This window comes from Mesoplodon densirostris, chromosome 4 (assembly GCF_025265405.1).
Source record: "Mesoplodon densirostris isolate mMesDen1 chromosome 4, mMesDen1 primary haplotype, whole genome shotgun sequence".
Lineage (NCBI taxonomy): Eukaryota > Metazoa > Chordata > Mammalia > Artiodactyla > Ziphiidae > Mesoplodon > Mesoplodon densirostris.
The window spans coordinates 34,057,697-34,082,505 of NC_082664.1; the positions used below are offsets into that span (position 1 = coordinate 34,057,697).

The 24,809-nt window shown below is 51.5% G+C and overlaps 1 protein-coding gene across 1 annotated transcript; it reads left to right on the forward strand.

Moving 5' to 3' along the window:
* Positions 1–1,579: 1,579 nt before the first annotated feature.
* Positions 1,580–3,673, forward strand: CCDC177 (coiled-coil domain containing 177). The gene has a single exon (XM_060095201.1). It carries the CDS (start codon positions 1,580–1,582, stop codon positions 3,671–3,673), a length of 2,094 nt encoding a protein of 697 aa, XP_059951184.1.
* The last annotated feature ends 21,136 nt before the right edge of the window (positions 3,674–24,809 follow it).

Genomic DNA, 24,809 nt, shown 5'->3' on the forward strand with positions numbered 1-24,809 from the left:
GTCTGGAACCAGGAAGTCCTAAAATGTTGCATGAAACAGTAGGCACACATCTTCTGCTTGCCTCAAACCTATCTGAATGTGTTTGGTTGGTTTTTCTTAAAAAAATAAAGTCGTGGTTTGGATCAGGAGCCAGAGAGTTCTACCAAATTATTGCTATCAAGTTTGTTTGCTTCTCAGGGTCGCCTTGAGAAGGAATGAGCTATTCCTTCATTCTACCTAGTTAAGGTGCTGCTAGAACAGGGTTTGTTGATGAAGGAGAATATATATACATCCCCCCCCAACTTCTCCTTTGCCCTATAAGCAAGCAAATCAACACCCTTGAGCGTCCACCAGGAGGCGCCGGTGGGGGGGGCCGTCGAAAGACCTGCGGTACCTTCACGATTGGAGAGGCGGCGGTGGATGCAGCAGCGATGGAACCCGGCTTGCTTCCTTTTTTAAGAATCAGTGTGAGGGAAGGGAGCAGAGCTGCGTTATTTTAGGGAGACCTTGTCGCACTCCCCCTCCCGCGGGTAGGTAGCGTCTGGGGTGTGCGCGGGCCCCATGGAGAGACGCTGGCGTTGGCTGCGGTGGCAGCTGGGGCTTCTATCGCGGCTGCGGCCGGCAGTAATCCGACCCCGCCGACGCAGGGACTGAAGAGGCGCAAGGAAAGCGGCAAGCTGCGAACAAAAGCCCGCCGCGCGGGACGTGCGGTAAGCTAACCGGCCGGGGGACCCGCGAGCGGACGGGCTCGCTGAGCTCCAGTAACCCAGCTGGATACAGTGGGGGGACTCGGAGGACATCTGGGGGCAGGTGTCCGAACCTAGACTGAGGTGGATGGCGCTTTTAGCATGGACTTAGAGAGGATTAGGTGCATACGGGAGGACCCAAGCTCCTTCACCATCCCTGGCAAACACCCGGTGGCGGGGGGGGGGGGACGGGGGAAGGAGGGCACAGCTCCTAGCAAGCCCTGTCCAAGAGGCAAGAGCAAGAATCGATCACCCGTCCCAGGGAGGTCCTTTCGGACTGAGGTATTTCTCTGCGCCCTTCCGTCACCCCTGGGCCCCGCGCCTGGGTCTCCTTTGGCAAATGGAAATCAACCATAAACTTCTTCCCTAGGCAAATGGGGTCTTCACAGCAGTGCACTCTGGGGATGAACAGACCTCTTCCTTTTTGTTCCTGCAAAGCTGCATCCCCGGTCGCCCGCCTAAGCTACAAACAAATACGCTAATCCTCCCGGGAATCCTCCAGAGCCTCTCTGGTCGGCTACTGCCTGCTCCTCGATCTTTTCATTTTAACTCGCAACAGGGAGGAGATGCATCTAACGGGCCAGACGCCCAGGGGAGCCTGACCACAGGCCTCCGCCCAGCACTCCGGCGCTGAGGGAGACTGAGGCTGCTCTCTGTGCACCCTCCCGCCCGCTGGGGTTTCAGGGCATCGGTATTATGATTTACATTCCACCGGGCCTCTGAGCCTAATCCCAAAGCGGATTAAGTTTGGGGGGGGTGAATATGAACGGGGAGGAGGAAACTGCTTTCAAATGTATTCTTCGATGTCCTCCCTTGTCATCCGCAGAGCCTCCACAAAGGGACAGGGCTCAGCCATGGTGGATCCCGTGCCTGAAGAGAAGGCGGGAGCCGAGCCCGGAGGCTCCGGAGGGGACGAAGCCGCCGCGTCCGTGCCCCCTGACTCCCAGGGAGCCCCGCAGCCCGCGGCGTCTGCGGCCTCGGCCTCCGCCGCGCCGCCCCGTAAGGCTGAAGTCCCGTGCGCAGCAGAAGGCGGGCAGCGGGAGCAGTCCCCGCTGTTGCACCTCGACCTCTTCAACTTCGACTGTCCGGAGGCCGAGGGCAGCCGCTACGTGCTGACCAGCCCCCGCTCGCTAGAGGCCTGCGCCCGCTGCGCCGTTAAACCTGTAGAGCTGCTGCCACGGGCCCTGGCGGACCTGGTGCGCGAGGCCCCCGGCCGCTCTATGCGAGTGGCCACTGGCCTGTACGAGGCTTACGAGGCGGAGCGAAGCGCCAAACTGCAGCAATGCCGGGCAGAGCGCGAGCGCATCGTGCGCGAGGAGAAGCGGCGCCTCTTCACGCCTTTGGGCCCTGCGGCCGCCGCGGCCTCGGCCCCTAGTGCGGGCAGCAGCAGCAGCTGCAGCAGCACCAGCCTCCCGGCCTCGCCCGCACCGCGCGCCGCCCGCAAGGCCTCCTCCAGCCCGGCCTCGGCCCGGCCCCAACCTACGCCCGCGGGGTCGCGGCCAGGTAGGAAGAGCCACTCACTAGACTCCCTGTCCCGCCGGCGGGAGGGCGCCCTGAGCTCCGAGTCAGGCGCGTCGTCGTCGTCCTACAGCGGTGAGAGCCTGCGGGAGCTGCACTGGCCGCCGCGGGCCTCGGCCAGGAACAGCTGCCCGGCGGGGTCGGCGTCCTCTGCTCCCAACCCTCTGGGCCGCCCATCCGCCCTGGCCCTGGTTCCCCTCACCGGCCGCAGCTTCAGCCTCGGCGACCTGAGCCACTCACCACAGACGGCTCAGCACGTGGAACGCATCGTGCGCCAAGTGCGCGCCGAGCGGGGTCTGCGCGCGGTGCCGGAGCGCGACCGGAAGATCGCGGCACTGATGCTGGCGCGGCACCAGGAGGAGCGCCTGTTGCTGGAGCAGCGCGCCGCGGCCCACGGCCAGTGGGAGCAGCAGCGCGTCCGCACCGAGCAGCGGCGGGAACGCGAGGAGCGCGAGAAGCAGCGCGCCCTGGAGCAGGGCCGCCGAGCCTGGGCCGCGCAGGTGGAGGAGCGGCGCGGCCGCCGGGGCCGCGAGGAGCGCGAGGAGGCGCGGCGGCGGCAGCGGCAGTGCGAGCGCAGCGAGGAGCGGCGGCGGGAGCTGGCCGAGCGCCAGGGACTGCTGCGGCGGGAGCGGGCGGAGCGCACGGCCCGGGAGGACCGACTCCGCAAGCTGCAGCAGGAACAGAACCTGAAGCAGCGGGAGGAGGGGCTGCAGGAAGTGCGCGAGCGGGCCGAGCAGGTGCGCAGGGAGCGCGCTCAGCGCGCGGCCCGCGCCAAGCAGAGTCAGGAGGGCCAGTTGCAACGAGAGAAGCGGGAGCTAAGCCGGGTGGAGCGGGCGCGCCACGAGGCGTTGCTGCAAGGCCGGGCCCGGCTGGAGCGCCAGGAGCGCGAGGGCCTGCGGAGCTCCCTGGAGGCCAGCTTGGGCCGCGCGCAGGAGAACTACGAGCAGTTGGTGGAGCAGCGCACCCGGGAGCTGCGCGAGCGGGCCCGGCGGGAGGAGCTGCAGGGCCGGCGGGCCAAGGAGGCGGCCGAGCGCAAAGAGCGGGAGCATCAGGCACACCTGGAGGCTCTGGCCCGGGTGGGCGAGCGGCGGCTGCAACACGCGGCGCAGGCGGCCGAGGAGGCGGTGCAGCAGAAGGCGCGGCGCGTGGGCCAGAGCCGGATGGAGAAGGAGCGGGCCCAGCGGGCCAACAAGGAGAAGGTGGAGAGGGACGAAGACTGCCGCCGGCGGGAGCTGCTCCAAGCCATCGGTCGCAAGCTGGAGCGCAGCGAGCAGCTGTCTCGGGACCGGCGCAGCGCGCTGGAGAGCGCCCGCTCCACAGCCCGGGCCTCCTTCCACGTGCGCGAGAAGGTACGCCAGGAGACCAACACGCGCTCCTTCGATCGCATGGTTCGCGAGGCCCAGCTGCACGCCAGCCTGGACCGTAAATGACCGCCGCCGTGCGCTGGCCGGAGTGCCACGCTCAGCCCCGCGGGGCTTCTTTTGGCCATTTTGACCGGACCGTGGGAGTCCCCGGTCTGGGCGCGGCACCGCAGCGTCGCCAGGCTTCTGACCAATGAGAGGACCGACGTATGAGACCTTTCAGTCCACCGCCTTTGTTTTTAAAAACTGACTTCGTTTGGAAATGACATAGCACAGTCTTTGACCACATCCAACCTTGGTGGCTCCCGCACCTGTCCTTGCCAAGGTTCCCATTGTGTCTGTTGAGTTGGAAAAGAAAAGAGCTGGAAGAAAGGGGCTGGGTCGAGGCTGGGGGAGGGGAGGGCAAGGAGACAGTGCAGAGGTGACTGCTCCCTCCTGCAGTAGTCACCCCAGGCATCTTTCACATACTGGTGTCTGAGGCGACTGCGGGAACTGCAGTGGACGAGGCATCTCCTTGGCTTCCCTCCCTCTTTTAACATATGGCAAGTTGCACAAAGCTCGGAGGCCTTGCAGAAAAGCACAGCTCTTCCAAGGTATTAGGCCACACTCAATAGACCCCAAAGCTATTGATTTTTGTGTGCTAGACTTTTAATCTGCCTCTTGCGCAAATTCTGGTCTTACTTCTGATAGGTTTTCCCTTGATTCTGCTAGGTTTTCTAGTTAGACAATCATCTGCAAATAATGATCAGTTTGGTTTTTTTCCCCCTCATTCTCCCAAGTGACACAAGAAATCAGTTGGTTTGGTGATGCTGTTTAGCTTTAGTGGGAGCCTCCAGCCCCTCGGGGGAGGCGGATTCCTTAGGCAGCAGTGTTTCCCCCGATTGAGCTTTCCTGTAGGGTATTTTCAGGGGAGGCAGTGTCTGATGGCCACCTCCCAATGTGGAGCCCACTCCTCGCAGACAGCAGCCATGCCTTAAGAAGCAGAGCTACCTTATGTGCCTGCCCAGGCCAATTCTGCCTCAATCTCCAGCCCTGGATGCAGTCCTAAGAGTGGGCCCCAGAGTCTGGGGTGTCGGATTCCCTCTGTGAAGGAATCATCACAACTGCTCTGAGGGCAATTACTTTACTGTGGTGACAGAAGAGCTGGAATTGCCTCTTTGCTGTGAGAGTCGTGCTCACTACGGTTGGCAGTGTATCTTCCTCTCCTCTCCTTCCCCATGTGAGGAAAAAGAGAATCTCCCTCTGACATTCCTGCGTCCCTCTCCCCTACTAAATACTGAAAGTATTTAGTCAGTCTCTCCGTGCCTCACCTTTCCTATGGGCCAGATGGGGCCATCAGTACTCTTCTCCTGGTACCTCAAGATCTCCCGGATCCAAAGCACCGCCTTGGTATTATTTGTTGCTCTTCTTTGTGCCTTTCTTGACCTGGAGTTGGGAGGCAGGAGGGCTGCTGTTGGCCTAGTTTGTTTCTGGGAATATGGATTCCTGGCGTAGGAAGGGGCAGTGCGTCACGGACAGATGGTCATTCAGCCTCGGGGGGAAAATGCACACAAGACCAGGCCACTTTCTGGTCCAAAAAGTCCCATTCAGTTGTCTTCCGGCAACTTTCACCTCTAGAGTGCTTCCCTTCCAGGAAGCCGAAATCAGCCCCCAGCCATGTCCACCCAAAGACTCTACCTTCATCAAGGAAGGTGGGAAGTAAGACATTTCTTTTTACATTAAGTCAAGATCAAGAAGTAACAGTTGCCAAAAAAAAAGAAGAAGAAGAAGAATCAGCATAGAGAACTACTCTGCTAGACATATTTCATGTATATTCTGTTGGGCAGAATTGTCCCTAAAGTGTCTGGTGTTACAAACACACACACACACACACACACATTCTGTTAGCCCCTCCCCCCACCCCCCACCCGAAATCAAATGCCAGCAGGTACAGGAGTATTGTGTAGAAGGAAGCAGTGCTTAGGTGTTACACTTCAGATGATGTGAAACCAGAAAAGGAGCTGTGCCAATGCTTACTTCTTGAATGGGTGAATTTTTCCTTAAATTTTCATTGCGGTAACCAGGTTGTCAGTGATCTATAATAATCGGCCTTTCTGTGAGTCAGGGGCATTTAACTAAAAATGTTAATGTGATACTGGTTCTTACCTTGTGGTTCCTGATTTGATAGAGGGGCCTTTGAGGCCTTAATAGAAAGTTCCACCTAAAACTACTTCCTTCCAAAGTATATGCGTTCATTTGAGAAGGACACAGTCTGCTTTTTCGGATAAGGCACTGAAAGGTACGTAGGTGATCTTCCTCGGCCCTTTAGTCAGTTTGTTTTCTGACTTCTGGATGACTTTGGGTAGATCACCTCTGTGTGCCTTGGTTTCCCCACCTGTAGAATGGGGATCATGATTTCTGCCCTCCTCACACAAACACTGTGAGGATGAATCAGGATCAAAGTGGTGCTCTCAGTTCTAAGACTTTGGAACAGCAGGTGCAATCACTGTAAACAGGAAGGATCATGCGACTGCACTATGCCTAGAGTGTAAAGTACCATCGTGACCTAGTGCAGAAAGGAATGCTCTCGAAAAGCACAGTGTGGATCATAATGCCACATGTGATGCAAAGGCCCAGGTCTGAACGTCACCAAATTAGATGTTTGCACTTAGAGAAAAACACAGTGTAAAGGAAAAAAACTTTGGGATCCTTTAAATATACGTATATAGCTAAGTAGAATTCAAGCAAAAACAGAAGGCAAACTTGGTAATAATAAAGAAAGCTTCTTCCAAGTGTCACACCATCTTCTAGAATGTAGAGCATCTCTGTATTCTAGGATAAGTGGTCTTGAGGAGAAGCAATTTCCAGGATCCTTTTTCGTGCCCTTTATTTATAGTCTTCTCTTTGAAGTGATGCCAGAGAGGAGGAGTGTTTCTTATTCTGAAATGCAGCGAGAGAAAATCAGAGGGGTGGAGGGCGGTGGGGATGAAGGACGGAGAAAGCCTTACTTCTCCTGACGTGAACATTCTCACCAGTGCCCAGAATTTGTCTCCGCGCACCATGCTGGAACTTCTTACTATCCAGGAAAAGGCAGCCTTGACATGACCCCAGGCCTTCACGTTTGCCCCTTGGAACATCCCCTTGCTCAGAACAGAGGGAACGTGAGGTGGGATGAGGAGGAATGGAAAGGGTTGGAAAAAGCTTTAGTTTGGTGCGTTACCGAGGAAACAAGCAGGACAAAACCATGTCAGATGGAATCATTGGTGAAGCTAGCCCAGTGTCCTGCTCGGGCAATGACCAGGGCCTACACCACATCTGGACAGGAAGATGGAAGTTTCCTTTCAGAAGCACACAGACTGTGAGTCTTCAGTGGAAGCAGTAAGCAGGATTTTCCTAAGGCAAAGAGTCTGTAGGGGCGTGAAGGCACGTGAGAATGCTGTCTGTGTTCAGGCCATTCTGTAAAGCCTACCGCTTATCATCCGCCTTCCTTTAAAAAGTCCACTGAAACAGAGGAGTGATCAACTCTACACAAGGGCCTGTATCTTATTTACCACTGAATTCCCTGCAGCCCATGGTTTAGCACCTCGTATGTGGTAAGCACATAAATACTGGATGGAGAGGGATAGACGATGGACGGATGATGGACAAAGAATGGTAACCAGAGGACATCTCTATAGAATGGATTGAATGGAGGCCTCCATTCATTTGTCAAATTAGTATTGAGCTGTATGCCAGGCATTGCTCTTGGTGCTGGGGAGACAGAGTCCCTCTGATCCTTGACCCTGGAGAACATCTGTGCTGCAATGTCATGAGATGAGCAGACCCCTCTGTTTCCCCACTGGGCTAAACTACCTTCCCATCCTGGTATCCAACCACAGGCAAACCTGATGGTCCTTCAAGCACTAATTTCAAGGCTTTTCAGTTTCCCGGGGACATGCAATCTGCCAACCCACCATCATCCAGTCACTGTTGTTCTCTTTCCCTCAGAGGAGCCTTGATTAATCAGGTCAAATTCATAAGGTCATGTACTTAATCAGCTTTAAATTACAGTAAAAAGAGAGAGATTAATTACCTTCAAGGGCATTATCTGTGTTGCCTTTAACAGAGGCAGCGTAAATAATGATCGTCAACATAGAGAACCAAGCCTCAGGCTGTGCAGAGTCCCAGATCACCAAAACAGGGTACCACCTCCATCATTCGACTGTTCTCGCTGAGACAAGCACCTCCACACTTCAGGAGCATTTCCAGCTTTAAAGTCCCGACAGAAAGAGATTTCTGATGAGTACTAAATTGATAAGAACGTTTAGTGAACCAGAATATCCCACTTCCTAAAGCTTCCAGGTGATTGCGCTTACCCCCAGGTTGCTCCGTAGACTTGTCTTTTTCCACCGTTTGACTGAATCTCTACCCTGCATGTCCCAGGAAAACATTAGGCAGAGGAGCATAAGGAAATCTGGCATTTCTCGACACAGCCTGGAGAGGGGCTGTCAGAGACCCAGCAGGCAAGTCTCTGTTCTAGAAACGTTATTTAGGCCTTAGATGTGACACACTGGCTTTGGGTATATGATGCAACACCTGCAACATTACGCCTGATCACATGCTTCGGTTACGTGACTCTACGCAAAACACTTTGCTCACGTACATGCTGTGTTCCACGGAGCTCTGGTGCTCTGGAACGCACCTCCTCCCAGCCCCTCATACTCTCCCTGGTGCTGCTTTGTCTTCACATAGGTCGGAGCTGGGACAGAGGGTGCAGTTAGTAGCAGGTGTTAGAATATAGAAGTGGAGGCGGTTTCTTTCTGAGGAACACTGGTAATCACTGTTCGCAGTATTGTTACTTCCTGATTCATCAAATGCCGTCATGTCGGTATTTGAGCACAAAAACCTAGTCCGCAGTGATTTTTAAATTAGCTGCCACTTTGAAGTGTTCATGCCTTTCTTCCTCTCCACTAGTACAGTATTGATGGCATGTTTTTGTGTCAGACACTTGAACAATTCACAGGACTGTCAGAAAGATGATCCATCTCTACTCCTGTGTTGGAGTGTACACACGCATGCACGCACACGCTCCTACCCACCCCAGCATCAACGTTCTTGCAGAGGGAGGGGACCTGTAACCATCTCATTCTTTCAGAGAAGGGTAAGCTCTGGGAACAATGAGCTGCCCCCTGGCGGGGGTCCAGTGATTCCACTTATACCTCCAGTTCCAAGGCTGCTTCAATCTCTGGCTTGTGAGCATGGTGTCCATATTTCCCAATTCCACCACTGAGCCACATGGGTGACAAAGGATTTTCATGTTGCCACTACACCTCTTCCCCCTACTTAGGGTGAGAGACTGACTGGGAAATGGAGTTTGGATGCCAAAATATTGACATTTGGAACATCTCAGTGTGACAGAATGATTGATATCTACAAAATTCTGAACATCCGGTCCGTGTGGCTACCATCCCTTCAAGGCAAAGTGTTTGGCAAAGGAACAAGCTTTGTTGACTTATTCAAACTATTACCTACTATTCCACAGGCCCCTCCTGTCGTCTGTAAAATGAGGACAATAAATCCTACTTGGTAGGGAGTTACTAAATAGAGTTCATGCTTGGAAAGCAGCACAGTCCTTGGCAAATAGCACTCAATTTGTGGATACTGTTCTTCTGAACTTGGGAGGGTGGCAAAGGAAGGAATGGGGTAGGTTGAACTTTAGCCAGGTGGTACTGGTGGACCCCAGGCTCAGATGGCAGCCCTTTGCAGTTGTATGTATCCCTTGCTGTGTGGCAATCCCTCAACCATTCCAAAGGAAGGGGCTCTGGAATAATGGGTCCCAGTAATGTGTCATAGTCTGGGGCTGGGGGGGGGGGCGGATTACCATGTTTACCAAATGTTTGGCAATAAAATTGATGTATGATGATAATTTTTGAAATTTTATTTTAAGACTTGACTAAAATGACAAAATGTTTTTAAATTCACATCTCCTTCTTGGGGAAAAGAGGGTGTGCTGCTGTCTTGGTTAGACTCAAATGCTTTGGTAACATCTTTAGCAGAACCAAGTAGAAGAAGGTGTGGGAGAACCACTGTTCTGGGGTGCTCTGGTAATGCAGGATGTGGTACCTGGCAGGAATTCTGAGATATGCAGCCATCTCTGCTATGGCCCCACGGGCATGAGGAAGAGGGTCTGGGACAAGCCCAACCCAGGAGAGCGCTGATGGGCTCACTGTGGGAACCGATGTTGGACCAGGAAGGAGAGAGGTGGGTGTGCATTAGCATTGCTTCATCCTCAACAAATGACATTCTCTGATGAGGCACAGAAAATGCCCCCGTCTCCTTCCCTGCCCCCCAACCCTGCACACAGTTGCATGGAGGTTAGCTGCAGGACCGGATCTGCACAAGTCCATTCCCCACTCTGGATGTACATCAATGCACAGAGGTGCTGAACAGGCCTCCTGGCCCGTGCTGGCCCACACTGTGCATCGGGAAGTGGGGACCACAGCTGAGGCGAGCTGCTAGGAGCTCTCCTGCATTTGTCACCTTTCTTCTGCCCTTGGATACCCTAGAGGGAGGCCCCAGTGGACCTTAGAGGCCTCCTGAGCCTTCATCAAAATCATAGAGTAGGCAGAGCATGCCTCCCAAGAACATCTGCTTGTTTGAAGAGAACCCACAGGGCGAGCAAAACACATAGCCAAAGGAAAAAATTTGCTAATGTGATTGCAGGGGTAATGATAGCTAACGCATGCTAAGCACTTATACTGGGCAGCTGACTGTTTTTTGGTTTTGGTTTTGGGGGTTTTTTTAAGCACTTAATCCTCACAAGGGCTTTAGGAGGAAAGTACATTAATATTCCCATTTTACAGATGAGAAAATTGAGGCACCGAGTTTAAGTGACTTGCCCAAGGTCACACAGCTAGTGCTGGGCAGAACTGGGCTCGGGGAATTGAGTTTCAGTGGGCTTAACTTCAGCTGATACACATGTCACTTACTAGACCAGCCCTTCCTGACTCTTGAGATTCACAGCAAAAGGATATTAGGAGTGGAGCAGTTTATTGTTTGATCCAGCCTCAGCCAAAAGCTCTGGCCTTACGTGTCGTAGTCTGCCTCGGTTGCCATATGTGGGTCAAGAATTCTGCCTGGGCTCCTACTTCCGGCAGCCACTAAAGTAAGTGGAAACAAATGACAGGGAGGGAGGAAAGTGAGCTTCATTGGGAAAGGAAAGGGCTGATTTATGAAGGGTCATTAAAATAAGTAAGAGCATCATTATGTCCAAGAAAGGAGAAAATGCAGTGAGAGTGGAGGAAAAAAGGAAGGGAATCAAAAAAGAGAGAGGCTGGGGCATACTAGGAAGAAGCCAGAGACAGAAAAATTCAGCTAGGATCTATATCTTGTGAGTCTGAGCACAGCTAAATAAGTCAGTGCCTCAACAGAGGAGCAACAGGCCCACCACTGGAGCCGCCTTAAGGCAACTGAAGCAAGACTCAAGGAGGAGAAAGGAGACAGCAGGTGCCTTAGACACTGATAGTCGCTGTAGGTCCCAGTTCAAAATTGTTCCTAGTCTAGATGTGTCAGATCTACAAAGATAAGGCTAGGCAAGCCATCTCTAAAGGGCTTTCCAAAAGTCACCAAACTTCTAGCAAAAAGAAAGTACAAGTGATGAAAACATACATCATTTCTTGTGCTGGTGATTAAGCCAGTTAAGAAACCCTTGGAATCCATTCGAAGGTACTTCTGAGATGCCCCTTCTCTATGTGGGCCCAGAACAGATATCGTTTTTACCTCAAGTAGCAGAAAAAGTAAACAAAGCTCAAGGCAAAGACAGTATGCTTCGTAACGCTGAGGACATGATGGGTAGCAGTATTTGGAAGGTGAAGAATTGAAACGTACACAGAGCACTAGAATGCAGAATGATTTAGAAGGCAATAGATCATATTTATTAGGCAAGAGAAAATCCATTATTGATTTTCTTTAATGTTCTTATCATCTAATCCCAATGAAAGATGCCAGATTGCCCTGAAGCTTTCAGTTTGGCTGAACAATATGAAACCATTGATATTCAACTGTTTTTTGCCCTAAGAAGCAGTGAACAGCGGGATGACTTGTGCCCTAAATGGGCTGTCTGAAGCTCCTACCAGACTGGAGGTGGGGGCTGTGGGTGTGGGTAGAGGCCCAGATGGCTGGGGCATCCAGGTCTCACGCAGAGAGAGACGTCCCTTAAGGAGCTGGCACAGGCAGGTCAAAGGCAGCCTGCTGGCCTGCATAGGCAAAGGGCAGCTTCTCTGCCTGCAGGAAGCGTAAATTTACATCAGCACGTCTAAATGGGAACCCATTTGGTCTCTCCCCACAGATTGGGCTGCACGGCCCTTCATTTTCTTAAAATCTGCAAACGTTTCTGCAGAGGCTGTGGTCTCCTGGCTGACTGCACGCTCCCAGGAGTCCTGCAGGGAGCAAGTTGATCAGCACACTGCTGCCTGCCCAGAATACCAAACAGCACACAGCGGTGCAGGCTCCCAGTCCTCTGCTGCAGCCGCCTACCCTGGCACAAGCTCCACCCTCCAAGAGCCCTTTCTCTCCCTCCATTGTCGCTTTTCTACAAGCCCACTTGTTTCCAGGTGGCAGAAATACGTCTGCAATCCAGCAATATATTTCTAAGACCTTCTCCATGACAACGCAGGGCCGTGAGCAGACTGCCAGATCTGAGCAGCCAGAGAACTGCCCTGGGGGCAACAGCATAAAGACAGCACGGGGCAGCTGGGGATGCTAGAAGTCTGCCTTAGCTGTGTTGCAGTTTGGGGTTAACACTCCCCATCTTCTGGGGAAGCAGTGAGCCCGTGTCTCCAGAGGCCCAGCAATGATCATTCATAAACCCTGATGTTAGCACAGAAGCCAAATAGTTCAGGGAAGCTTGGACGTCTTTTCTTCTTGAAAGATCTTTTGCAGCAGAACAAGAAGAGAGAAATGCAGCAAAGAAGGACCTGGGTTTTTTAATGGGCTGCCAGTGTTTTGTGATTGTACAAATTCTTTATATATCTCAAGTGCCATCCAGATGGTATGTCTCACAGATGTCGCCTCCCCACACCTGCCCAAATCACCCCCAGCCCCAGACAATCTCACAGTGGACAGAGCCTAAGAACCAAAATCTCTACTTGCCCTCCCCAGTATTGAATGACATTAACCTTGGGGCAGAATGCCAGGCGCAGCAGAGATGGCTCCTCGAGACCCAGCATCCACAAAGAAGCTTCCTAGGAGCTTGTTGTTGGGAGTATGGAGGTCATCAAACAAGGGAGAAAGCCAGAGGAGCAAGGGAGGGACATATCTGTGAGTTGGAAACAGGGGTGAAGACAGAAGCCAAACCAGATGGCACTGATTCTCCTTTTTACAAAATTATGCAGTGGTTAAAACTGTAGTCAGACAACCTGGCCTTCAGATCACCTTGAGCAAATTATATAATTTCCCTGAGCCTCAGTTTCCTCATCTGTAAAGTAGAGACAGTAATGGTAGCTACCTCACAGGTGGTCGTAAGAACTAAATGAGATAAAAAGTGAAGAGAGAAGAGCGCAGTGCCTGGCACGTTATATGAGTGCAATAAATAGCTTTTATGATTAATCTCATCATTATTTTTTTTAAGTAGGAGCTTCTAAAAGGTGAGCTCTGTTGAAACAGAGGTAACCATGAGCTGAACTATTTCTCTTAACCTCACTCTCAGGGAGAAAGTGCTAGAAGGGATACAGAGAGACTGGCTGGAGGTGTCCATGTTCAACCCAAATTGTCTACCCTAACAGCCCATTAGGGTGGGATCATGGACCCTCAACTAACTTCCTGAGGTTTCTCCCCCAAAGCTCAATTAAGGCAGTTCTCTTGCCAATTCACAGACAAAATTAAGTCAAAGCATAAAACTGCTTTAATTTTAGATTCCCACCCCCACCGTGAGGTTTTTCTTAAGACTTTGGTGTGTGCGTCTGGATATCTAAACTAGAATGTAGACTAAAATGGCAACCATTTAAAACCAACGTATAGTGAGTATTTTTAAATTTAGGACCACAAAGATTCATGACTTCCACATGATTTGTCACCTGAACATATTTAAGTAAGGTGAACATGAACTTTGGAACAGTGACCTTGCATCAACATTAGCTTATGTGAACTAATCCCAGACCCTAGGGGATTCCCCTGCTTGATGACTTATTTGAGGGTGGCCTCCCTTCCGACCCCTCCTCACCCTGTGCTCCACTAGGGAGGAAATCTGAGCATGGCCCATCAGGGGCTGAGCCCTAGGAAGCTCAGCCCTTTGAATCCCTCCACAAACATGTGCGATTCTGGCTCAAACACCAGGAACAATTAAACCACCATCATCTCCTTGTCATGGTCAAGGACAAGTCTGAGACAAATGTGGGGTCTGAATGCCCCGCTCTGAGGCAGTACTCCCCTTCTTCTCAAAAGCTCTTTTTTAGGCTAAAAAGAGTTTGCTCTGGGGCAAACTCAACCCCTTAAAGACTCGCTTATACCCCAGGCTGGGGCTCACTAGACCCACGGAGCCGTCAGGAAAGCTGACATTATTTCTGAGCCTCCTGGGCTGCAGGATCACAATAGCGCATGTTTGGAAGTTTGGGAATGTGGATGATGCTATGCGTTTGGTCCCCAAAGCCAAGGCTGATGGACAGTGAGGCGGGCCAACTGTGCTCTTCCGAACCCTCAGGTCGCAATTAAAGCCACTGTCCACGCAAAGCACCCCAAAGAAAGTCTGGCAAAAGAGAAGGAAGCACTAATAAAAAGCAGCAGGATGGGGCTTCCCCGGTGGCGCAGTGGTTGAGAGTCCGCCTGCCGATGCAGGGGACATGGGTTCGTGCCCCGGTCAGGGAAGATCCCATGTGCCGCAGAGCGGCTGGGCCCGTGAGCCATGGCCACTGAGCCTGCGCATCCGGAGCCTGTGCTCCGCAATGGGAGAGGCCACAGCAGTGAGAGGCCTGCGTACCGCAAAAAAAAAAAAAAAAAAAAAAAAAAAAAGCAGCATCTAACTGCTGCCAAGACTAGTGCTCTCGGGAACTGTCTTCAAGGAAATGCTGGTGGGAGGCCAGAGCCCCAGCTTTCAGAGTCAGCCTCCAAGGCCTTGGTCCATTGGATGGTGCATAGTTCCCTCCATACCAGAGAAATCCACCAGGGCTGCCCTGCCCCAGATTTGTAAACAGACCTCCATGGCTGTCTATCAATTGAAAACAAATTACAAAAGAGTTTACATACCTTTTCCAATTAAATTTGATGTATGGATTTTTCCCCTTTTTACCAAGAGACTATTTTTGCCCAGGTTTTCAAGGCAAAAATAATCTAGTGAGACCTAATCAAAATACTCCCAGGTCTCACATTAGGGTGGAGCTTTCCTGATAACAGGGGTCTTATGGTAATGTACCCCATGGACTGGGGTCCAGCACTGGGCTGCACTTAGCCCATAGTTAACAAGCTCCCTGGGGAGCACTTCTCTCCGGAGCCTAGACTGGCTGACTGGAGGTGGAAGAAAGCCCTGGGTGTGTTTGGAGGAAGGGAGAGAAGAGTGGAGATTGTTTTTCAGGTTTTGCTTGGGATTAAGCAGTGGAAGTGTTTAAGATCCCTTTAGGCAAGAACCAAGGCAGTGTGCAAGTGAGTGGCTCTACCATGGATCTGATCAACATTCACTTAATTCTGACTGTATTCCAGATCCTGAGAACAGAGGGCAGGTGAGAGCGTGGTCCCTGCCTTACAGCTCTGCCAGTCAGGTAGGGCTGCAAACAAGCCAATAAGTTTTTACAAGACCCTGTGAGGTGTATGCTCCAGTGAGGACACGGGTGAGAGCTCACAGGAAGTGCTGGTCCTGGGAGCAACAGAGACAGCTTCCTAGAGAAGTGATGTCTAAGCTGAGACTGGAGGGATGAGTAGAAGGCTGAGAAGAGGCTTGTTTTTCTCTTGCATGATATTCCATAGGCAGGCAGATGGTCCAGACTGGGTAGACAGCCCACAGCACGAGGTCGTCCAGGGCCTGGCTTCCTTCTATCTTACTTTGTCATCTTCTATGGCATTTTCCTCGCTTGCATAATCAAAGCTAACTCACCAACACTGCTTCCATATTCCAGGGAAAGAGAGAACGTGGAAGACAAACAATTTCCTCTTGTGGGAGTTGCATGCGTCACATTTGCTTCCATCTCACTGGCCAGAAATTAGTCATATGGTCACTTTTTGGCTACAAAAGAGGCTGGAGAATATAATCTCTGGCTAATTTGCCATGTCTCAAGCTAAAACTAAGAGGGAAAAAGGGGGGAATGGACACGAGTGGACAATTAGAAGTCTTTGTCACAGTGGGAGAGAGAATGGTCTATGCATGTATGCCCTTGTCAAGGGCAAGAGGTAAAAGAGAGTACAGTGGACTTGGGGAGGAATGTGCCATACACTATACTAAGTACATTATCTACATGATTTCATTTAAACCTCATAATCCTACAAATAAAAAGTGTTACCATTTTAATTTTAAAGAAGAGGAAAGTGAAGGTCAGAGAGGTTGGGTGATTTTCCCAAGGTCACACAGCTGTACAGGTGAAGCCAAGATATTGATCTAGGTCCACCCGGCTCCAGACCTGCTGGTCTCTCCATGAGGCTACAGTGCCTCTCTGTGAAGCCACCTGGCAGGTAGAGGAGGCTATGGGAGACTCCAGGAGTCACTGGCTGAATGAATGGTGCCAGTGGTGGGGCACTGCAAGGAATGAGTGAAGACTAGGAGGCAGGGAGGGGACTGGCAACAGTCGGCAAGTGAATCCAGGAAGGCACATCTGATAAAGCCAACCGTGTCTGAGTCTAAGAGAATCAGTGTTTAGGTTCTGCTTTGAGATCAAATTATCCCTTGTAGTTGAATTCTAGAATCTCAAGGCACTCAGATATAAGGATCTTGTTCCTCAAACTGATCAACAGGATAGTTTTGAATGATCATCCACAGATGGCTAGTCCTACCCCACTCAAAGCAGGAGCCCCTCCTACAGCATGCCTGGTGGTTGTTCATCACTGGCACCTCAAACACTTTCAGTGCAGGGGAGCTCACCACCTCCAGCCAGTGTCTCTGTCAGAAAACTCTGGGTACCCTGATCCCCTTCTGAATGGTCCAGCTGAGGGGGAGATGGATTCTACACAGCTGTAGAGGTTGGGTGAGGCCCAGCTATCTGCTGGTGCATTTAATCCATCAATCCACTGATTGAAGAGTTCAGGGAGTCCAAGGCCAAAGTTATGTGAATCTCTACACAAGACATTTCTCTTCACTATGCTTGTCCTAGGGCCTTAGGAGACAGAGACCCTGGACTATCTGATTTGATGGCTTTTCTGACCTCCATGAATGTTAGGCATGTTCATTAATCCTTTTACCCGTAGCCTCACAATCACAACCTTGAAGAAAAATCACTTTGAAATTTGCAACAGATTTGGCCTATGAATAATTCAGCATGGCTCTCGACTCAGGGGAAGTATTCAGTTTCTGAAGCTTCTTAACCTACAGGAGACAGTAGATAGGATGCTGCAGGGATGCATCTGCTTAGATTTGAGTGAATGGATGGGAGGAAGGATGGAGGGAAGGAAGGATAAAAGGAAGGAGGACAGGGAGGGTGGGAGGGAGTGAAGGGGGAAGGGAAGTCAGGTATAAAACAAATTTCCTTCTTCAAGCAGTCTTAGAGGCTCCCAAGGACTTCAGCTCATGTTGGGGAGCAGGCACTGGGGGAAGAATTGTGGTCAGGCTGTGGTGCCAGGCCAACCTGCCTCGAGAGCGGCTACAGGAGAGCAGCCATTGAGTGTGGAGCTTGTCCACCATGGAACCAAACTTGAACCCAGGTAGGAACCCGGCACCAGCATGCAGAGCTCCTCCCTGGAATGCCAAAGCCTGTGGGACCATCCCCCATACTCCTATTTTGTCTTGGCTTTGTCTCCAGACTAGAAGAGATAGAAGGAAAGAGATGGGGACTTGGCTGAGTTTCAGCCCCGGTTCTACTTTTCATGGCAGTGGGACCTCAGGTGGGTCACTACTGTGTGCTGTCATCAGGGTAACTTTATCTGGCTAAGGATGACCGTATCTGGCCAGAGACCCTCCCACTTCCATCACAGGTGGGGTCTCAGCTTACTATCTTGGAATTCTTTTGCTTTTTAAATAAATGCATTTTTTGTTTGTTTGTGGTACACGGGCCCCTCACTGTTGTGGCCTCTCCCATTGCGGAGCACAGGCTCCGGACGCACAGGCTCAGCGGCCATGGCTCACGGGCCCAGCTGCTCCGCGGCATGTGGGATCTTCCCGGACCAGGGCACGAACCCGTGTCCCCTGCATCAGCAGGCGGACTCTCAACCACTGCGCCACCAGGGAAGCCCAATAAATGCATTTTTTACTGTTCACCTCCCACTCCAAGGAGGTGAAGTGGATAGAATTTTTTTTTTTAATCCTATCCTATCACAGGTCAAACAAATGCAAACTCTTTACTACTGAAGCTCATTTGCCCTGGTGGACCAGGTTGCCCCATGTAAGGGACTCCCTAATGCAGGCTGAGGGCTCACTTAAGAAGCCTATTTTTTTCTCCTGTATCCCCAAACTACTTAACACTCCCATGGAAAGGAAAGGTGAGTCCCAGGAAAAGCATGCCAAGGAAAAGTGAGCAAGAATTTCTGTCCAAGATCCAGACAGAGCAGGTCCAATCCACACACCTCAGGCTCACTCAGGGAGGGAAGTCCCCAGGCATGGAGAAGAGCCCAAGGAGGCATCCTTCCCCATCTTGTGGGCCTAGAGTGATGTCTCCTTCCCCAGGCCCTGGATCACCCCTGATATCATCCTGTTCCTTGGGGATGGGAGGAGAGGGTGGGCAGGGCTAGGAAGAGTGAGATTTCAAGCTTCTCTTGAAGCCAGCAGTCTCTGATCTCTGTTTCTTCATCTTTAAAATGGAAATTGTAGGGCTTCCCTGGTGGCACAGTGGTTGAGAGTCCGCCTGCCGATGCAGGGGACACGGGTTCGTGCCCCGGTCCAGGAGGATCCCACATGCCGCGGAACGGCTGGGCCCGTGAGCCATGGCCGCTGAGCCTGCGTGTCTGGAGCCTGTGCTCCGCAACGGGAGAGGACACAACAGTGAGAGGCCCACGTACCGCAAAAAAAAAAAAAAAGGAAATTGTAAAAGCACCAGCCCTGTTTCTTCATGGGCTGAGGCAATGGAGGGGAAGGTATCAAAAGCGAGAAGCCTCACAATACTGGCTCTCATTGTGGGGCTGCCGGTCCCCATTTCAGGAAGCCCTAGCTGGACTGGAGATAGACAACAAGCATACTCTGGCTGCAGCAGGTTCCTTGGAGGGACGCACACTGTGTATGAAATATAGTCCCTGCCTGCAAGTTGCCTAAATGCTTGTCGGGAACAGAACATACTCCTGCAATACCCTGAGGAACCACCCTGCGATGGTAGACCACGTGGTGCAGGTTCTTTGCTGCCGATTGATGGTTGTATGAGTTAGCATGCTTGTTCTAGCACCTGAGTCCCATGGCCTCCCTCCAATCGGGCTCCTGGCATCCTCCACACCTTGGTGGAGTCACCAGGATTCCCAGCCTGGTCCTTTACTCAGTAGTTCCAAAACCCTTTCAGACACTAATGCACCCTGGGAAAGAGGTTCACGTCAGCCTGGTCCAGATGTCAGTGCATTGTTTACAATGGAAAAGCAGCCCCGCATTTGCACAGAGCCCACATCCTTCCGAGAAGGCATACATCCACGTAAGGGACCCAGCGAGAGACCGGAAATTTTCCTCATAAAAAGAGTGAAACCAGAGGGTACTGGGCAGCCTCACGAGGCGTCATCTATTACTCCATCACGGTCGCATGGTGACTGCATCCTACGCCCTTCTCACCCACTGTCTCTTTCTCGCTGGGTGTCTTGGGAAGCCTCACTCTCCTGACAGTCCATTGCCTCTTTTTTTTCTGGCCTCCATGAACCGTTCTGCCAAGAAAATAAGTTAAATCACAGTTTATCTGGCGCAGTTTATCGCACATTGGACGTGGACCTCCTTAGTAAGACTCACGGTGAACCAAACCTCCAAGAACTGCCCCACCCTCCCAGGCTGCCAGCCCCAGGGAACAGCAGTTCCTTCTGTGATTGGCCGCACTGCAGTCACTGTCTGAAGGACCAACTCTATTTTTTTTTTTTTTTAAAGGGCTCACTGGGTGGGGATGCACCTCTGATTGTCTCAGCTCTTGTAACTCTTTTTTTTTTTTTTTTTGAAGATGTTGGGGGTAGGAGTTTATTAATTTATTTAGTTTTTGTTGTGTTGGGTCCTCATTTCTGTGCGAGGGCTTTCTCTAGTTGTGGCAAGCGGGGGCCACTCTTCATCGCGGCGTGCGGGCCTCTCACTATCGTGGCCTCTCTTGTTGCGGAGCACAGGCTCCAGACGCGCAGGCTCAGTAGTTGTGGCTCACGGGCCTAGTTGCTTCGTGGCATGTGGGATCCTCCCAGACCAGGGCTCGAACCCGTGTCCCCTGCATTAGCAGGCAGATTCTCAACCACTGCACCACCAGGGAAGCCCCCCAACTCTATTTTTCAGGAGAGACTTCATCCCCACAGCCAAGGAACTTAGTAGCAAACAATCTCTTAGGCCCTGATTCTCAACATTTTTAATCTCATAGTCCACAAAGATTCAAGCAAGCTTTACTACTATCTGTGGTTTGAAGGACAAAATGATGGATGATGACAATGACAATGTTTAAATTCTATTAGAATATTGGGTGTATTTTCAAACTCTGCTGCCCCCAGTCCATGTGCTGAGGTTCCCTTCTACCCCCACACATTGTTGTAAAATTACTGTTTGGGGGTCACCTCTTCAAATGGACCTTCTCACTTGTGCTGCAGGAATGAATTCTACAAGCGTTGGGAGTGCCAGGCTCTATGCTGGTATCGCCAGCCTGTTCGTGGGTGGACGGGGGCGGGGAGAGGCAGAGTTTCAGGTGGAACAGCACAAAATTCAACAGTGAAAGAGTGTTGGTGTCTTTATTCTCTGTGTTGGAGTTCTGAGAGTGGATCTGGGGGTGCGGTGTGTCATCTCACGGAATGTAGGAAGATCTTTTCAGCTGTAGAAGGAAGGATAAGGACCCTCTGCAGGGAGCCGAGAGAGTACTGGAGAAGGCTGTCTGGTGCACCTGGCTGGACCGGGCGGTGCCGCGAACAGAGAGGTAAGGGTTGGGTGGGGTGACCCAAGACAAATAAAAACCCCCCTCCTCGGTTCCTTTCACACCGTTGAAAAGGTGACTCAACCTGGCCACTCCTGGGCTCCGCCTCTACAGTCTATGCAAAGAGAGGCTTTTCCCCAGTTTCCTGTGGAGGACCTACTGGTCTCTTTCCTGCGGTGCTGGGAGGGCAGGTGGAGCATCTCTGGGAGTTCTCTCATTATTAATTATCCCATGAAGCCTCCAAGGCTTTGTCTCTGCTGTGAGTGAGAAAAATGAGCTGTGAGCATCCCCAGCGCTGTGTGAGTCACGGGGAAGAGTGCGGCTATTTTCCCATGGGTTGTTTTTCTGGGTGGAGCCACACTCCTGTACCAGTGTGCGCTGTGGGGAGCGGGAAAGGCTGACTGCCGCTCATCTGGCCCGAGTAGGTGAGAAGATAAGGTCCTCAGGTGCCACAGCAGTAGCCACGGGGAGGAGAGAAGCCAGGGAGCGGGGTTGGGTGAGGCTGCCAAGGGGGCACACAGGGAGGGGCAGTGGCAGCGACGCCCCTCATGGAGTGGATCAAAATGGGGCACGGTGGTAGGAGACCCTCCCAGGTGTTCCTTCTTCTCCTGGAGGCTGGAAGTCAGCGGAGGATCAAAGTAAAAACTTTCAACTCTCATCTCAGATTTTTATGCATTTTTTTAAGGTTGGAGATTTGCAAGCATTGAAAAACTCTAGGCCATGGCATAATAATCTTAGAGGATAGGCTGGGATGCAACCTTGTAAGGAGGTTAACACTGGTGAGATTGGGAACCTTTCCCTAGGGACCTACAGGAAGTGGTCTCTAGTTCTCTGTCTCCCCTTTGTCCTCTCCTGGAACGCTGGTTCTGAGCATATCAGCCTTGTTCTCAGTCTTTCTGGCAGGTTCCTCCTCTTGTTGGGGTGCCCCAGGGTCAAACCTTTGTCCTGACCTTCACTCACTCCCTTGATGGCCTCACCTAGTTTCACGGTTTTAAATACCATCAGGATGGGCTGACTCCCAAATTTATGTCTCCATCCCAGCCTCTCTCCCAATACCAGGCTTAAATATCCAACTACCTTCCTGATACATCCACTTGGATATCTAGCAGACATCTCACATTCAATATATCTAACATGGGAACACCTGATCCTTTCCCCTAAACCTCCTCTACCTGCAGCCTTCCACATCTTAACTAATGGTGACTCCATTCTTCCCACTGCCCAAGCCAAAATCTTGGCGTCATCTTGACTCCTTTTCCTTTCCCACTCCATATCCAATTTGTTAGGAAATCCTGTGGATTTTCCCTTCCAAATAGATACAGAATCTGACCACTTCTCACTGCCTCCATTCTCATCATCCTGGTCCAAGCCACTGTCATTCCTTATCTGGATTTCTGTAAGCGCATCCTAACAGGTCTTCCTGTTTCTACATGGTCTAGTCTCAATACAGTACCAGGTGGTCATTTAAAACGTAAGTCTGATCATGCCGCCCCTCAGCTCAACCTCCTGAGATGGCTCCCATCTCTCTCCCAGGAAGAGCCAAAGTTCTCACATGGCGCACAAGGCCCTGCGTGATCTGGTCCTGTCACTCCTCTAACTTCACCTCCTACTGCTACTGTCCCCTTGCTCACCCCACTCCGTCCACACTGGCCTCCTTGCGATTTCTCTAACACCTGGACACATTCCCAACCCAGGCTCTTTGCAACAGCCATTCTGTTGCCTGGAATGCTTCCCCCAAGATATTCCAATTCCCTCACCACCTTCAATCCCATCTCCAAATTTCGCCTTCTCAGTAAGGCTTGTTTTGGACTGAATTGTGTCCCCCCACCCTGCCCCTGAGTTCATATGTTGAAGCCTTAACCCCCAATGTGATGGTATTTAGAGATAGGGCCTAAAAAAGAGGCAATAAAGATTAAGTGACATGACGAGAGTGGGGCTTTAATCCAATAGGGCTGGTGTCCTTTTAAAAAGAGGAAGAGACACCAGAGCTCTCTTTCCTTGCACACACAAAGAGGTCACGTAAGCACACAGAGAGATGGCGGCCACCTACAAGGAGAAAGAAGAGGCCTCAGAATGAAACCTAACTTGCCTGCACCTTGATCATGGACTTCCCAGGGTCCTGAGCTGTGAGAAATAAATTTCTGTGGTTTAAGCCACCTGAGCTGGGGCATTCTGTTATGGCAGCCCTAGCAGACTGACCCTGTTTCTCTATTACTATTGCAGGCTGCCCACCCTTCCCTCCTGGGGCTCCCAAATTCCCTTACCTTGTTCTACTTGTCCTATTTACCATAGCCCTTAGTGCCTTTTAATAAATTATATAATTTATTTTTTTCTTATATTTACTGTTTACTCTCTGTCTCCCCTGCTAGAGCATAAGCTCCACGAGGGCAGGAATTTTTGTCTGTTTCGTTTACCAGTGTATCCAAGTGTCTGGAACAGTGCCTAGTGAAACCGAAACTGTGCAACTCAGATTGGGACTTGAACCCATGGTCTTCTAAGGAATTTTTTTGTATGTATATAAATTTATTTATTTATTTATTTTGGGCTGTGTTAGGTCTTCGTTGCTGTGCACGGGCTTTCTCTAGCTGCGGCGAGCGGGGGCTACTCTTGTTGTGGTGCGCGGGCTTCTCATCGCGGTGGCTTCTCTTGTTGCGGAGCACAGGCTCTAGGTGTGCAGGCTTCAGTAGTTGTGGCACGTGGGCTTCAGCAGTTGTGGCTCGTGGGCTCTAGAGTGCAGGATCAGTAGTTGTGGCGCACGGGCTTAGTTGCTCCATGGCATGTGGGATCTTCCCGGACAAGGGCTCCAACCCGTGTCCCCTGCACTGGCAGGCAGATTCTTAACCACTGTGCCACCAGGGAAGCCCAACCCATGGTCTTTTAACTGAGATTATACACCTGGTCTCAGGACTTAATGAAGCTCAGGTTCTTGATGTCTCATCACAGAAAGAATTCAGTGAGAGACAAACTGCTAAGTAAGAAGTGGATTTATTTAGAGAGAAACACACTCCACAGACAGAGTGTGGGCCATCTCAGAAGGCGAGAGCAGCACCTGGGTGTGGGGCTGTCAGTTTTTATAGGGGCGGGTAATTTCATAGGCTAATGAGTGGGAGGAATATCCCAGCTATTTCGGGGAAGGGGTGGGGATTTCCAAGAATTGGGCCATCGCCCACATTTTGACCTTTAGTAGTCAGCCTTGGAACTGTCATGGCACCTGTGGGTGTGTCATTTAGCTTGCTCAAGGTCTAGTAGAAGTCGATCATCCACCATCTTGGGCCTAGTTGGTTCTAACCAGTTTATGTCATGTCCTCAGGCTAAGTCATTCTTTTAAAGGTTGTGCCCTGCCCCCTTCCCTCCTGTATCACTAGTGCATAAGGGATATTCACCAAGTCTTGTCAAATGAAGGGATGAGTCACCTTTTTTGAAGGTGCAAAAGAAACCAAGGAACCAAGGAGAGGGTTTTTTATTTATCTTGGGTTTGCTTGTCTCTAAAGGGAAAGCAGCCCAACCTGGCCGGGGTGGGGCGCAGGGCGGGGGGGGGGCGTGGAGTGGGGAGGGGGGCACGTGCGCAGATGTGCTGGGCAGGTGTGGCTGTGGCCTCCAGCACCCAGAGAGACAAATGAGGCTCAGAAGGCTCAAGCACGGCCACTTGGCTGGTGCTCTCCTAGACTGAGAGTCATGCAGATGGGAGGAGCTGTCACCCACTTTGTTTAAAGAAGGAGCCAACATTCTCCAGTGGAAGCAGGAAGACAGTCCAAGCACACAGCATGTGCAAAGGCACCAAGGCATGAAGCCATCTGGGAATACAGATTTGCAAGGAGTGTGAGTGGAAGAGAGTGAAAGCAAAGCAGAGAGTCCAGGGAAGACGAGGTCATGAGGACAAGGAATGTCAGGTTCAGGCACTTGAGCTTTATTCTGTCAGCAATCAGGGACCACTATAGGACTTAAGGCAGAGAAGCAGCCTGATGGGATTTACTTGCTAGAAAGATCACTTGGGCAATAGCTCGACTGCACTGCACTCCCTGTGTGCAGAGCACGAGTCTTTGTTAACCGATAACAGGCAAAGC